The sequence below is a fragment of the Panthera uncia genome, chromosome B1, assembly GCF_023721935.1.
Source record: "Panthera uncia isolate 11264 chromosome B1, Puncia_PCG_1.0, whole genome shotgun sequence".
NCBI lineage: Eukaryota > Metazoa > Chordata > Mammalia > Carnivora > Felidae > Panthera > Panthera uncia.
In genome coordinates, this window is record NC_064811.1 from 185011085 (window position 1) to 185026846 (window position 15762).

General features: G+C 41.6%; 1 protein-coding gene across 10 annotated transcripts in view; it reads right to left on the reverse strand.

Moving 5' to 3' along the window:
- The window catches only part of SNX25 (sorting nexin 25), a 135281-nt gene that overhangs the window by 44996 nt on the left and 74523 nt on the right, over positions 1 to 15762 (reverse strand). For 9 of the 10 annotated variants that reach the window (XR_007458188.1, XR_007458187.1, XR_007458189.1 and 6 more), the window contains one exon: positions 2605 to 2786. The exons of the other annotated variant lie outside the window; for it this stretch is intronic. Coding sequence is in view for 6 of the 9 variants with exons in the window: in XM_049632537.1 (XP_049488494.1) it covers positions 2605 to 2786 (182 nt within the window). In the remaining 3 variants the exon portion in view is untranslated. The remainder of the gene's footprint in view (positions 1 to 2604; positions 2787 to 15762) is intronic. 10 annotated transcript variants of the gene reach the window in all.

Genomic DNA, 15762 nt, shown 5'->3' on the forward strand with positions numbered 1-15762 from the left:
ACTTGGTCAGAGAATACAGTCTGTATAATTTTAAACCTTTTTAATCTGTCGGGATTTGTTTTATTGCCCAGCAGTATAGTCTTTCTTGGTGAATGTTCAATATATGCTTGAGAAGAATGAGTATTCTGTTGATGTTAGGTGGAATGTTCTAGAAATGTCCATTAGTTCCCATTAGTTGTACTAGTGTTTACATTTTCTATATTCTGGTTTTTTGTTTCTTTTTTTATCAATTACTGAGAGAGAGGTGTGAACACTTCCAATAATAATCGTGGATCTTTTTTCCTCCTTTCAGTTCTGTCAGTTTGTACTTCACATATTTTAAAGGTCTCACTGATTGCATACATATTTACATTTAGGATTATCATGCCTTCGTGATGAATTGACCCCTCTATCAGAATGAAATGTTCTTCATCCCTAGTTATATTCCTTGTCCTAGAGTCTATTTCGTCTGATGCTAACATTAGCTACTTTATATTTCTTATGCTTTGTGTTTACATAGCATGCCTTTTCTCCTCCTTTCACTTTCAACCAATCTTTGCCTTCATATTTAGTTTCTTGTAGAGGGCATATAATTCTTTCCTATTATTTATTTACTTGATCACTTTCTTTTAATTGAGGGACTCATCTAATTTTGAAGACTAAGTTCTGAAATAAAGTTAGGTGGCGATTCCTCTGGATTAAATATGATTAGGTTATAGCAAAACCATTCTACCCATGTACGGCCCCAAATTAACCAGTCTTACCTTTAGAATAGCAAACCATTAGAAACATTAGAATTCTGTAATATTATCTGAGGCTTCCAGCCTGAAGTCTAACAGAAATGATTTTCCTCTGAGGTTAAACTGTTGCACCAGCAATGGGTTGTGCCTTTCCTAAGTATCTGGGGAGACAAGTCAAAGTGGAGGTAAAACCAGATTAAGCCTACTTCTACTAAATACTGCCAGGTAATGTATACTGACATCACTTTCAGCTCTCCTAAAATGAGCTTCTTTTATGTTTCCCAAGGTTTTCTTTTACCATAAGATCTAAAACCACATCATCTTTTGACTAGGTAGCAAACCATCAGGTGCTTCTTCTAGGTGCGTATCTCCCATTTTTATTGGATCACTTACCTTTCTATTTTATAATTATATGGGACTCTTTGCAAGAAGAGACTCCATCTTATTCCTTTTGGATCCTAGTACCTTGCACTGCAACTGAGAGACTGTGGACCCACAATAAATGTCTGTTGAATGAATAAATGAATACATGGGACACATGAAGAGAACCTCTTCTATGAGAGACGTGGCTGGAAATCTATTAGAGTCCAGAGGCTGACAAGAAAGAGGAAGAAAGACAACATTCAACCTGCCAAATCCACTCTCTCTTCAACGTCCACCAAAAGGTGAAATTTTCACTTTGTACCACAAAGCCAAAACTACAGAAAGGTATATTTGCTAACAGCAAAATAAACAGATCTCCAGTGGTGAGGAGACACCTCTATAAAACAAGAGCTATTCGGGGCTTCATTTGTACCACTTGTGTAAGATATTGCAGAAGAACTCTGGCTTGTGTTAGAGTTGGTTCAAGGTCGAACATACACTATCCTGAAGAAGCTCTAATGAATACTGGGCCATGTACAAGAAAAAAAGGTCAAAGCTCATCACTGGAATACGAGGAAGGGAAAAATCACAGATAAGCATCTGAAGTCAAACCAAGAACTGAAGAGGAAAAGATCAAGAGACTAAAAATCCAAATAGGTGAGGTCAGAGGCTGTAGCCAGAGTTAACTTAATACTGATGGTGGCCTCTTTGTGACTAAGTGCCTTCTTTCAAAAGAGGAGTTTGGAGTTTGCCCTGAAGTCCTGTTCCCAAGTGGTACAAGCAAGCCCTTCCGGGAGTCCCACTACCGTTTCCTTCAATCCTAGCGTTCTCTCAGTCTTAGAAGACAAGCTTGGGTCCTTCAGAGTATACAGCTGGTGCTGAGGTAGGGCTAGGACACTTTCCTAAGCTCCATGATTTCAGGACTCAGTATCAGACAGTCCAAAGTTTTGTTCAAAAAATAGTCGCTGATATATTATGGCTTAGTGAGAAAGCACTCAGACTGTGTAGCAACTAGATCTGGGTTTATATCTAGCTCTGCCTCTTCCCACCTGGCCTTAGGTAATTTACTTAAACCAACTCTGTTTCTTAGCCTTTAAATGGAAATATTGAGAGATTCAAATTTCATAGAGTTGTGGTGAGAGCTAAGTAAAATAACCACAAGATACTTTCCATTCCACAGGTGGTTATTTCTTTCCAACTGGTAGTGGGTAACTTGACTGGGCCCTTACAAATGTAAGCATGTGCCTCTGGGACAGGAAAATACACATGGGCATGCACACACACACACACACACACACACACACACACACCCCGTGCCTATCTCTCATACCTATCACCCTTCACAGAAGTCAAGGACACCAAGTAATACAGCTCTTTGACGTGTAAAAGCAAACATGTGAGTCTCTGTTCTGGAACATATGCTTTATGTTAAATACCAAAAAGCTAAAATATTGGATGGGAGATTACATGAATGTTTATGATAAACATGAAATGGTCAAAACAAGAAACTGCAAAGTTCTACCTTCTGGCTTTGAGGCCCTTCTCCCTCATCCAAGGCCCCATCCTCTTGCTGGTCATAGGCAGGGCCTCCCAGGATTCGGATTCTCTTCTCGCACTGCTTCTTAGCCACAGTCAGTTGGTTAATGTACCTTTTCATATTCCTGGCCCTTAGGAGATCAGCTTTCATTGCAGCAGTTTCTTTACCTTGAATGGGATGGATGGACAGGACCCAGTCAGAGGACAAGGTATGAAAAGGGGAACATAACAACACTGAAAAGATTGGTATCTGATGTGGTACATTTTGAACAGTGGGTATTGTTCATGCTACACACATATGTATATATACTCTCAAAGAGAAACACCATTAATTTCTAAATATAATTTGTACATATACCACTGAAAAATCCTACTCAAGGGTAAAACATTAACAAAAAAACCCCTCTCCTCTGTATATATATACTCACATGTGCATGTATGTATGTATGTGTATTTAAATATCTTTACATGTATGTGTAATGTACACAGAGCCATTCATAAGCATGCAGTGAGTGCTCTGTGTCAGGCACTGACGAGGCATTCGGGACTCAAGACCAATTGTTAAATCTCGTGGATTTCTAGCAAGGCAGAAATCCAAAGGTAGGATTAGCAATTACAAGCATAATATGGGCTATAAAGAAAACGTGTAGGTACCCTTGAGCTGCTTAACCAACGCTTCTAAGCCAGGTTTCCCTAAGCAAATTACATTCAAACAAAATGAAAAAGGAGTGGAGTGTGGCAGACAGAGGGAGCAGCAAATATGAAAGCGAATGCCCTGAAGCAGGAAAGAGAGAGCTTTGGAGGAACTGCAAGTGCCCGTGAAGTAGGTGCAAGGGAAGCTAGAGATCCAAAGTGAATCTGGAGGAGGCAGGAGCCAGACGACATAAAGCTGTTTAGCCCATAGAAATAACTTCAGCCTTCAGTTCAATAGCACTGAGCGGCTTCTAATGGGTTTTAAGCAAGAGTAGGTCATAAATGGATTTATATTTTTTAAAGATTATACAGCAAGGATAAAAAAAATAATTGAAGGTAAAAGACTGCAGGTAGAGAAACCAGTTGGAGTAGCCAAGGAGGGAGATGGTGGCCTAAACCCAGGTCATGGCAATGGCAGGAGAGAAGACTGGAAGCATCTGAGAATGATTTATAGAGAACAGGACCCTGTGACTGAGCGGACAGCAAAGAGGACAATGGCTGAGCAATGTAAAGAAAACAGACGTATCAAAGACGGCTCCCAAGTTTCTGCCATGAGCAGCCATGGAGGTGGTGGGGCCAATTATGAACCAGGGAACATTACAGGAAAAGCAGGTTTATGATGTGGCAGATGATATTTGGCAAAGGTGGTCACGATAAGGTCTTTCATCTTACTTACTCTTTTTACTGTGTCACTTCGACAATCTCCCTCTGAGAAGTAAGATATGTGCTCCCTTTTCTCGAATCTGGGTGGGTTTGTGATTATGGAGTAAGTGAGGTGATGACTTCTAAAGCTAGACTGTAAAAGGCCACTGACCTGGAGCCCTGAGCTGCTTGGTAAAGTCATCCAGCAGCCATGAGGCCTCCACGCTTTGAGGACGCCTGAGTGGTCAATAGAGAGATCTCCACGGAGAGGCCCCCCCCAAGACCACAGCCCTGGCTAGGACCTCAGCCCACATCCAGTGGCACCCTGGCTCCGTGTGCATACACCATCCTAAAGGTGAACCGTCCAGCCACAGTCAAGAGAGAAGAGCCACTCCTGCCGAACCTGCTAAAACCGCCAATTCGGGTGCAGAAGAAGTACCTGCTGTTTAAGACACTGCACTTTAGGGTGGTTTGTTACACAGCAGACAACAGGCAAATTAAAGGCATTTGGCTACCTAAGCAGAGACATAAGGTGTGGAGTTCAGAAGCGTTCAGCACTTGACGGTAGCTGAAGTCGCGGGAGTAGAGACAACCCAGGAAGAACTAAAATGGTCCCAGTACATAATCTAAATAAACCCTACATTTAATGGCGAGAAAGAAGAAAAGAAGCTGGCAAAGGGGCTGGTGAAGGAGAGATAGAAGGTAAATGTGAGAGTGCGGTTTACGGAGAAAGAATGTCAGCAAAACAGGAGAAACAGTATTTCTTGTCTGTTACTGCAGAGCCTCCTAACTGGTCAGCACGCTTCCACCTTCACCTCCCCTCCAGTCTTTATCTCAGCACAGCAGCCAAGGCAAACCTATTAAAACATCAACCCAGGGGCACCTGGGAGGCTCAGTCGGTTAAGCATCCGACTTCCGCTCAGGTCATGATCTCACGGTTTGTGCGTTCGAGCCCTGCATCGGACTCTGCACTGACAGCTCGGAGCCTGGGAGCCTGCTTCTGATTCTGTGTCTCCCTCTCTCTGCCCCTTCCCCACTCATACTCTGTCTCTCTCTCACAAATAAATAAACATTAAAAAAATTAAAAACAAAAAACAGAAAAACATCAACCCAATCACATCATCCCTGTGCTCAGAAACCTCCCCCAGACCCCCATTTCACCTGCAGCAAAAGGCAAAGCACCTTTAAGGGGCTCTAAGGCCCTACACTCTCCAGGCTCATCCCCTCCTACTCTCCACAGTCAGCCACACCAGCTTCCTTGCGGTTCCCTCCTTTTTAAAATAACAGCTTTATTGACATATACTTCACATACAATTCTATTTAAAGTGTAAATTTAACTGCATTTAGCGTATTTACAGACTATGCCACCATCACCACACTTTTTTGAATACTTTCATCACCCCCAAAAGAAGCGAGGTACCCATTAGTCACCCCAACCCTCTCAGCCCTAGGCATCTTTATGGGGCTTCCTCTATGGATTTGCCCATTCTGGAGACTTCATGTAATGGAATCATGTAACACGTGGTCTCTGGTAACTAGCTTCCTGACCACCCTGGGTGGTTCCCTGCTCAGGGCTGTTTTATGCCTCCTCTCAGTGTGACCCTTCCATCCCCCACGGATCTGCATGGCTCACTCCTACCTCCTTCAGACCCTCAGTTCAGGTCTCAGGGAAGCGCCTCCCTGGGCACCCTATTTCTAACAGCAACCCCCACCCTATAACACTGCCTTTCTCCCGCTCTGCTTTACTTTCTCCATAGCACATATCATCACACTTCTATTTGACTTATTTATCCTGTAAGTAGATCCTCTGAAGGTCGGCATTTTGTTTATTTATACACTACTGTATCTCCAGCACCTATAACAATGCCTGGTAACACAGTGGAGCTCAGCAAATGTTTGCTGAAGGAACAAGTGAGCTGTGTCCAGTATTACTGAGAGGTCAACAAAATAGCTAACATTTTGCTAAGTGCTTACTATGTTTCATGTATTATGCTTCTCTAGAACTTGGCCCCTAAAGGAGAGAAATAGCATTCTCACCTCTCATTCTTCAGTTTACTCCAACAACATGGTTTCTACTCCTCCTCTCCACTAAATCTGCCGTTGCCAAGATCACTACTGACCTCCATGTCAAATACAGTGGAAAGTTTTCAGTAGAATCTGGAATCGGACTTATATTAGAATCCGGGCTCTGACACTTAGGAGTTATGTGGTCTCAGCAAGAATTTTTTAAGGTTTAATTTAAAAACATTTATGATGGCATGTTTCCTTATGTTGGCATTATATAATTTCAAGTAAAAGCAAAAAAACTTACACAAAATTGATTTTTAAACATGACTAAGCATTTAGTCATTTCCTTGTGGAAAATGGACTGGCTTTGCATACACAACATAAAGGCAGGGCTGGGTTGAAGGAAGGCTTGTTGTTGTTGTTGTTAATGGGGGAGAGATGAGCTGGTTTTAATGCTCATTTAAGAGAGAGAGAGTTAAGAGTTAAGAGTTAAGAGAGAGAGAGGAGAGAGAGGTGAGGTGACAGATGGGGAGTGGCATCCAGAAGACAAGCAAATAGATCAGCTTTGGAAAAAGGCCACTACAGTAACATGGAAGACAGAAGAGAAGGTGTACATAAACCAAGTTTGTATTCTGGTGCCTAGAAGCTGGGGCGGTTCCCCTCACATGGTCTCTGTTTCCCCAAAGTAGTAAGGTTATCTGCTGAGAGTGAGGTAAGTAAAAAGGGTGAGTGGTCAGAGGCCTGTGGAAAGCGAGGGGAGTATGAAATCCCCTGTGGAAAGCACAAGAGCAAACTCCCTTCAGAAACAGTGAGATTGTTTTAGGCAATGTTCAGGGCCATGTTCAGGGCCAAGGTGAGCACTCGATAGATATAAATATTCCTAGGCAGGTCAGATCAGCCTTCTGCAGGTGGGTCAGAATGTGCTTGGCTTAGATCAGAAGTACCCACAATAAAAGAAGGGAGTCTGTGTACTGCTTCTTGGTGCCTCTTAATGTGGAGTCTAAGTAATGTTCTATAGAACTCAGCAGAGACCATCAATTCCCTAGGACAATCACTATTACCTCTCCCATGTTCCACTCAGTCAATGTGTGCAAATGCCTGAAACAGTACCAAGGCAGGCTGAACAAGTAACTGAAAAGACCTAGAAGAGTACCACAAAACATGTGATCTTTCAGAAGCAGCTTTTGCCAGTACTTAGCACAGAGGGTAACAGGTAGACTTCAGGTCAACAGACGGCCTTGTTCCAGAGGGTCTGTCTGATATTACAGGATGACTTTTCTGTATGTGTGCTGAGGGGATATTTTCATTTGACTTCAGTAATAGTTTCTCAACTTGTCCTACGCTTGGCTGACAGGCCCTAACCAAAGAACTTAGTAACTCAACATTCTTCTTCTTCTTCTTCATCATCATCATCATCATCACCAAATACTTAAATAATATTTGAGTCCCCTTAGTGGCAGAGTCCCCTTAGTGGGAAGATAAAGGTAAATGTAAGTCTTTCCCCAAATTAGTCTGTCACAAACTAGGATGCTTTGTGTGTATGCCTAAAGAAATACATGCTCGGGACAGTCACATTTTCAGAAAAAAAGTTTTCATTTTTAAAACATGTATCTTTAAAGTCTCAATTTGATACATATTTAAAATACTCTTAAGTTTGGGAACTAAAGAACTTCCTTTTATAAAATAAATCTAGACCACAATTTTAATTTGGGGTTAAAATAGGCTATTAAAGAGACATATATAGCAAGAAACTGACACACATTTATCAACAACCACATTCTTCTCCTAAGAAAACATAAAAGCCTTTCTAAAAGCACAAAAACTAGAAGCAAACTCCAAAGAGAAGGAAGAAAGAAGGAGAATAAACCATCTAAAACCCAGCTGCAGGGCTGAGAAGAATATTTTTATGTTCTACTTGAATGTCGCCTGCTCACGTGAATACGTTCTTGTTTGTTAAAGGGCGATACAATGCCATTGTCTGATCACAAAGCTTGTTGCTAACAAATTCAACAGCAGCTTGTTGCTTAGAAAATTCTGTTTATTTTTGCCTCAGAAAACCAATGCCACGTTCAGGGCTAAATGACTAACATGGACCTCATGCAGCCCATGTGTCTGTGGCACAAAGATCCTTGTAAATCCGCGACGCGGATGAATATGCTTTGTGACCTGAAAACCCATTCAGCCTGGAAATATCCAGGCCGAGAAAAGTATAGGCAAGTGGGTTCGCGACAATACGCTGTGGCCCCGCTCAAATCAGATTCATGTAGCTGCTTCTCTGTAGAGCGTTAGCTGCACGCTGTGCATCGTTACAAATCGGTTAATCACACAACTGTTTGATCTAGCTTAAAAAAGAAAGCCAGGGAGATAAACAGTGACGGGTGAAACAATGGTTGGTAGCGGCTCTTTTAAACTGGTGCCAAGATGAATATACAAGTGACAGAGTATTCTAAAGCAATTAGTTATGAATATTTACTGTTCTTCCTTCTGGATAGTCCAGATTTTAGTGAAGTCAGAACAAAAGAAAACGGGTTCACTGGGTTCCTTTGCTCAAAGAGAAATTTGGCTTAGACGTTAGGTGAACAATTTTGGCTACAGAGACATTACAGTAGACCTATGGCCAACAGCATAGCACTGCTTTTTGCTTTAAACCTTCTGCCCGTGATATAGTTCTTCCTTAAGGAAGTGAGAGTGTCTTACAGTAAAATACAAACACCAGGGAGAACTATTAAGCACTGTTCCTAAGGAGGCAAAGGAGAGAGTGCAGTCATTTACAGTGCAAACTAACAACTCCAGAAATAGCACAAGCATAAATGGATTAAAATGGCACCATTTTATTTTTTCAGGTACTAGACAATGTCAGGAGCAGAGTATTGTTTCTCCTCTCCCGGCACGCTACCAAATCCCAAGGCATCTCCTAACAGCAGCACTCTCAGCAAGTTGGTTGGGGGATTCAGGGGATAACAGAGCAGGGTTTCTCATCCTGGACACGAGAGACATTTGGGGCTGGGTAAATTTGTCTTGTGGGGGCTGTCCTGTGTAGAGCAGCATTCTTGGCCTCTACCACTAGATGCCAGTAGCATCCCTTCCCCCAGACGGGACAACCAGTAAGGTCGCTGGACGGGACCAAATGCCCTAGGCACCCTGGGGGACAAAATTGTGCCTTGCACCTCCACCCTACAGAGAAGTACTAATATAGAGGTATAAACTCTGTGACAGTAAAGTAGACAAGGCTGCACACTCACCCCTTCCCCTGACTCCCCAGCATGTGGTTCTCCTCCCCAGGATGAACAGGCCTCCTCATGCCCCCCCAGGCCCTCAACGTAAAGAATTAAGGGAGCTCCTCACTGGAAAATGTTGGGCCTCTATTCCTCAACTTGTGTCCACAGATGAACAATCCTTTGAGTCTTCACTGTACATGTAAATACAAGTTTTTTTTTTTAAGTTTGTTTTTGAGAGAGAGAGAGAGAGAGAAAACAACCAGGGGAGGGGCAGAGAGAAAGGGAGACACAGAATGCGAAGCAGGACCCAGGCTCTGAGCTGTCAGCACACAGCCCAACTCAGGGCTCAAACTCACAAACCCTGAGATCATGACGTGAGCCAAAGTCAATCACTTAACCAACTGAGCCACCCAGGTGCCCTTAAATGCAAGGGTTTTTTTCTTTCTTTCTTTTTTTTTTTTTTAATGTTTATTTATTTGGGGGGAGGGGCAGAGAGAGAGGGAAACACAGAATCCGAAGCAGGCTCCAGGCTCTGAGCTGTCAGCACACAGCCTGACACAGGGCTCCAACTCAGGAACCGTGAGATCATGACCTGAGCCGAAGTCAGACACTTAACTGACTGAGCCACCCCAGCACCCTGTAAATACAAGTTTTAAGAAACTCCCTTGAGAGGTGGGTTCAAGAAACAGGTATGTATTTACCTAGGGACTGGTCAAGTTTCAAAATGAAAAATGGTGCTTGATTTCTTAACACGAAACTGACACCAGTTCTCAGCAGTCACTAATCATCACAAACTTCTTCAAAATGATCTGAAAACCACCTCAAAAGCTGCCCGAGAACAAACGAACAATCAATCAGTATATATATATATACACACACATATTTATCTTACTTTTCAACTTGAGGCCAGTATGTTCTTTTTCAAAAAGAACAAATGGGATTTTCTTATCATACCGAACACCCGGATTTCATAGTCTGAAGTGTCACTCCACTTTAGTAGAAAGAGTACTTGAGGAGTAAGCAGAAATCATAGCAGGAGCTGATGGCGGAACCACTCATGTTATCATGGGAGAAGACTACAGAGATCTTGTAGTTTGACCTTGCCCAGCCTGGTCAGACATGCTTACAGCACACTTTCTACTTCCTCCCTTTAAATGTCTCAAGTACCGAAACTTGTAGTACTTCCTTTGGCTTAAGGTCCTCCAACATGCTTGCGATACGTTTTTAAAGTAATAGTGTCGTATCAACTATATCCACACAGTAAATTACCAGGAGAGTCCTGCTCCCAAATTGGAGCCATGAGTTGAACAGGTACAAGACACATACTTAGAACACAGATCTGGCCCAATAATTTGTAAGCTTTTACCAGGACTTTCATAACATCTACCTTTGTGAATAAGCAGCATGGTGGGAAGAGACCAGGAGTAAAAATTAGGAGACCCGAGTTGAAGTTCCAAATCTGTGTGTGACTAACTAGTTGTAGTTACACAGGGTATGTTGCTTACTATCGCTGAGCCTGAACTTCATTTGTGTAAATGTGGGTGTTAGAATATGCGAGGATTAAAGTTTTCTTGGGGTACGGAGGTGGAAGGACTCCTACAGTGTTGGGAGACTACAGAGAGAGTAGTGGACGTGCCCTGAGCCCTTCATCCTTTGAGGCCAAGAACGGGTGGGGGCCAGGGGGCCTGGCAGGATGCTGGCCAAGGGATAGCAGGAACTAGAGGCTGCCGTACTCACAGCAGGAGAGCCGCTGTGGCAATGGGCTGGGGCATCTTCTAAGGTCAGGCAATTCAGAAATTAGGAGCCATTTGTATCAGATTACAGCAATGCTCAAAAATCAGATCACATCAAAGCACAAGAAAGGACCCTGAGAAGTCCATTAGAGTCTACAAATTAGCTACCCTCTTTCAGGCAGAGACACCTTTAAATACCAAATCAGACAAAGAAGGTACATATTATCTTTTAAAATAATTCCTAATGGAAACCATTATGGTTCTTATCAGCAATTCTGTCTCCATATACACATTTAATATGTTCTGAAGTTCTTCTACAGTTCTGCTTGATATATTCAATTTTGAAACTGTTTACTTATACCCTAAAGAAGATGAACAACTTGACCAAAGCCTCCCCATCTATACTATGAGCATCACTCCCAAGGGTGTACTATTTATATTTAGCAGTTTCTGGCAGACTCAAATCAACATCACGTCCTTTGTTGTAGTCAACTGAGCAATTACCACTCTTGAATCACCTTAACTATTCTTAATAACATTTCAGGATTCAGAACAGAAAAGAAGGCTTTAAAAAGGGAGCTGAAATACTGGACTTATTCCCACCAAACTGTAGGGAAAGTTTAGCCCGTGTCCGCATATTACTTAGAATTCCTATACTTGGCCAGTGTCTTAGTTCATTCAGGCACCTATAACAAACACCACAGACTAGGTGGCTATCAACAACAGAAATTTCTTCTCATACCCCTGGAGACTGGTAATTCAAGATGAGGGTACCGGCATGGCCAGGTCCTGGTGAAAGCGCTCTTCCAGGGTGCAGATGACTATGTTTTTGCCATTTCTTTACATGGTAGAAGTTACGGATCTTAGGGCACCTGGGTGGCTCAGTTGGTTAAGCATCCAACTCTTGATTTTTTTTTTTTGGCTCAGGTCATGATCTCACAGTTTGTGAGATCGAGCCCCACGTCAGAAACTTTGGGGTAGGGTCCAGGAATCCGCATTGTAACAAGCCCTCCAGGTGACTGGGACGCACACTATAGTTTGAGAACCACTGCTCTACAGGATTAAGTCCAAACTTCTTAGGATAGCTTACAAGCATCTTTAGTATTGGCTCCTGTCTTCCTATCAAGCCTTGTCTCTTCATTACATGCCAAGCACCAGCACAGTATCTCCCTTGACATGGCTTATACACAGGAGGCCATTCCACAACTATCTTCTTTGTGGACATGAGGTACCATCTACCCACATCCACCTGACAAGCCCAGAAGGAAATGAGAGCCACTCAATTATTCCAGCTCAACTCTGCTACTCTAAAGAAAAAGTCTTTCTTGACCACTTGTTCCAGGTAGAGCGGACTGTTCTGCACATCTGTGCCACGACTAAACCCTGAACATGCAACGCTCACTGCATTTATCGAATGGTACTCTAAGTTTGTATGTGTGTCTACCTGTCTCCTTGTTAGACTATGATCTCCTTGAGGTCAGAGACAGTTTTTTTCATTGCACAGCTGTACCTAACACATAATGGCATTCAAAACACAGTTTGTTGAATGACTCAAGACCTACCTCTGGTGATTAAGACTTCCTTCAGAGTATACCCTTCTCTACTGGTAAAAACTCAGGAGTTGTCTCACCTACCCAGAATCAGGGGAAGTGGGGTTGTGATCAGAGAAGAGAAATTCAAGATAAAATATAAAGATAAGTAGGAGCTACCTAGACAGAGTGAGATTGAGAGTAGGGTAGCATTCCAAGAAGAATCAGCAAAACAGGCAAAGAATATGAGGCAGGATGAATCACGGTGAGTTGAGGAAATAGAAACATTAGTGTGGCTAGACTACAATAAGAGGGAGTAGAACAGCAAGAGATAAGGCTGAAGACAGTAACAGGGACCAGAGCAAGCAGGACCTTGCAGATTTCACGTCTAAGAACAATGAAAAGACAATGAAGGGTTTTAAGCATGGAGGTGACATGAGGATATCTGCATGTTTTTTTAATCATGTGACGTCAGTATGAAAAATATATCAAATAGGGGCAGGCATAGATATAAGGAGACCAATTAAGCTATTACCATAGTTCAAGAGAGACTAGTGGTGGAAGATGGTGGTTTAGAGAAAGAGAACAGAGTTGAGATACATTGTGAAGGTCAAACTTTGTGATAATGGACTAGTCATTGTATACGATGAAGAAGGAATGAACAAAGATGACTTCTAGGTTTATGACATATGGATGGGTGATGATATCATTCACTGAGACTAAGAAACTAAGAGGATGACCAGTTATGTGGTACTTTGATTTGCACATTTTTTTAAAAAAATTTTTAATGTTTATTTTCTTGAGACAGAGAGTGTGAGTGGGTGAGGGGCAGAGAGAGGAAGACACACAATCTGAAGCAGGCTCCAGGCTCTGAGCTGCCAGCACAGAGCCCGATGTGGGGCTCAAACCCATGAACTGTGAAATCATGACCTCAGCAAAGTTGGGTGCTTAACTGACTGAGCCACCCAGGCACCCCTGATTTGCACATTTTCATTTGGAAATGCCTTTAAGATACTCAAATAAAAATACTGAGTAAGCAGTAGTAAGTAGAGCAGAGAGGTTCTGTAGATGGAAATTTGGAGATTTATCAGTATATAAATAAAGGAAAGAGAAGACCAGCCTGGGAATGGGTATAGGCACTGCTACCCAGCAGAACTTCTGTGATGATGGGGGCACCTGGGTGGCTCAGTTGGTTAAGCATCCAACTCTTGATTTTAGCTCAGGTCATGATCTTGATTTGTAAGTTCGAGCCCCACATCGGGCTCCACACTAACAGTACACAGCCTGCTTGCACACTCTCTCTCTCTCAAAATAAATAATAAACTCAAAAAAAAATGAACTTGTGTGGTGATGGAAATGTCGTTCTGTACTATCCAATATGGTAGCCACAGATGGTTACTGAACACTTGCCTTTTTTTTTTTTTTTTTAATTTACATCCAAGTTAGTTAGCATATAGTGCAACAATGACTTCAGGGGTTACTGAACACTTGAAATGTGGCTTGCATGACTGAAGAACTGGGTTTTAAATCTGGATTTACCTTTAATTTAAACTTGAATAACCACATATGGCTAATAGCTCTTATATTGGACCACACAGGTATAAAATAATGAGAGGGTTAGAAACAAACACTGAGGAACTCCAACAATGTCAAATGCACCAAACGGTCAAAGAAAATGAAGACTGAAAAAAAGTTCACTGAAGTTAGCTAGCTGAACTCAGCTAAACTTCCCAAATTCCATGACCAACAAGCAGTTGAGGTTATTAGTGGGTAAGATTTAGGCTTTAGTAAATCAATACATTTGGCCAGGATCAATGATAAAATAAGGTCAGAGGTAAGAAAATTTTGTGAGTAAACTAAACCTTCTGAGACTAATTGTTTCAAATTGTTCCGTATCTGTAAGTTTTCTCTAAGACCTTTTTCCCTAATTATACCTAATATAATTTTCGTATCCACAAGACAAGGAGATGAGTTCCATAACATAATTTTTTTTTATTTCTAGGACTTATTTTCCCTAGAATCGTATCAGCAATTAAACTGCTGAAGCACTGTTAAGATGTTAAAAATTATTTGATACCTTACTTCTTGAAAATATAAAAATCTCCCCCCAAAAGAGCCATCAAAAATCAAATTAAAATTTCTACCTCATTAAGGAGAGTAATTTGCTCCTCGTTTATGATACACTAATCTACAGTGAATCTAAAACACATGCAGAAGTTTATGTGGATTGGCTGGAGCTTGCTGAAGCCTCAAAAGCCTTATTTTGAACCTTCCTGAATATACAAAGCAAAGCGGTCCCCAGGCCTTCCTCTGTCATCCTGAGTTAGCTGATTGGCTCCTTAAGGTTTCAGAGGGCACATAATCAGGTAATTTCTCCCAACCTGCTATACAGCAATTTTTTCCTTAAATCTTCAAAGTATTTTTGCAATTGCAAAACATTTCTTAATTGTCAATGATTGTGACTGAAAAAGACTTGCCAGAAATAGCTTTATATGGAACAACAAAACTACATTTATAGTACATATATATATAGTATATATATATAGTGATATATATATGTATACATTCATAAATACATAAATACATACATACATTCATAAATAAAGTTCCCATCTCTAAGTTGAATCCTAAGTATTCTTAGGATCTTCTATCTGTGCATTCTTTTTTTTAAATTCTTCACTTTCCCACCCACAAAAGTAACGTGGCAAGAAGGAGAAACGGCACTGGGAATGAAAGTGCTTACAACTGCACACACAACCTGGTGGCACTGCTACATGGTCACTGTCAGATATAAAATGAGCACAGGCTGATTTTCCAAATTTAAGAAAACAGTGTAGACAGGTGGGGCTTAAGTCAAAAGCTTCACATAAAGACCGAGGTTTTCCCCTGATTCTTTGTCTGAGAGTATTTTTACTAGATCACACTATCCCTAAAATGCAAAGATCTCTAAAAACGACTCAACAATTACGTTTTGGGGAGACTTCTAACGCTAAAACTTTAACTTTCCTTAACGATTTTTACAGGGAAAAAATAAACACACAAATTTATTTGAAATACATTAAAGATCAAGTTGAGGAATGATATCATTACTATCTGGAACCAGTTTTTAAAGTAACCTTTTATCTGCCAGCCACATATCAAAACTCCAAATCTTACAGACAAAAAAGAACTACTTCTGGGGCACCTGGGGTGGCTCAGTTAAGCATCCAACTTTGGTTCAGATCATGAACTCGTAGTTTGTGAGTTCAGGCCCCATGTCAGGTTCTGTGCTGACAGCTCAGAGCCTGGAGCCTGCTTCGCTTTCTGTGTCTCCCTCTCTCTC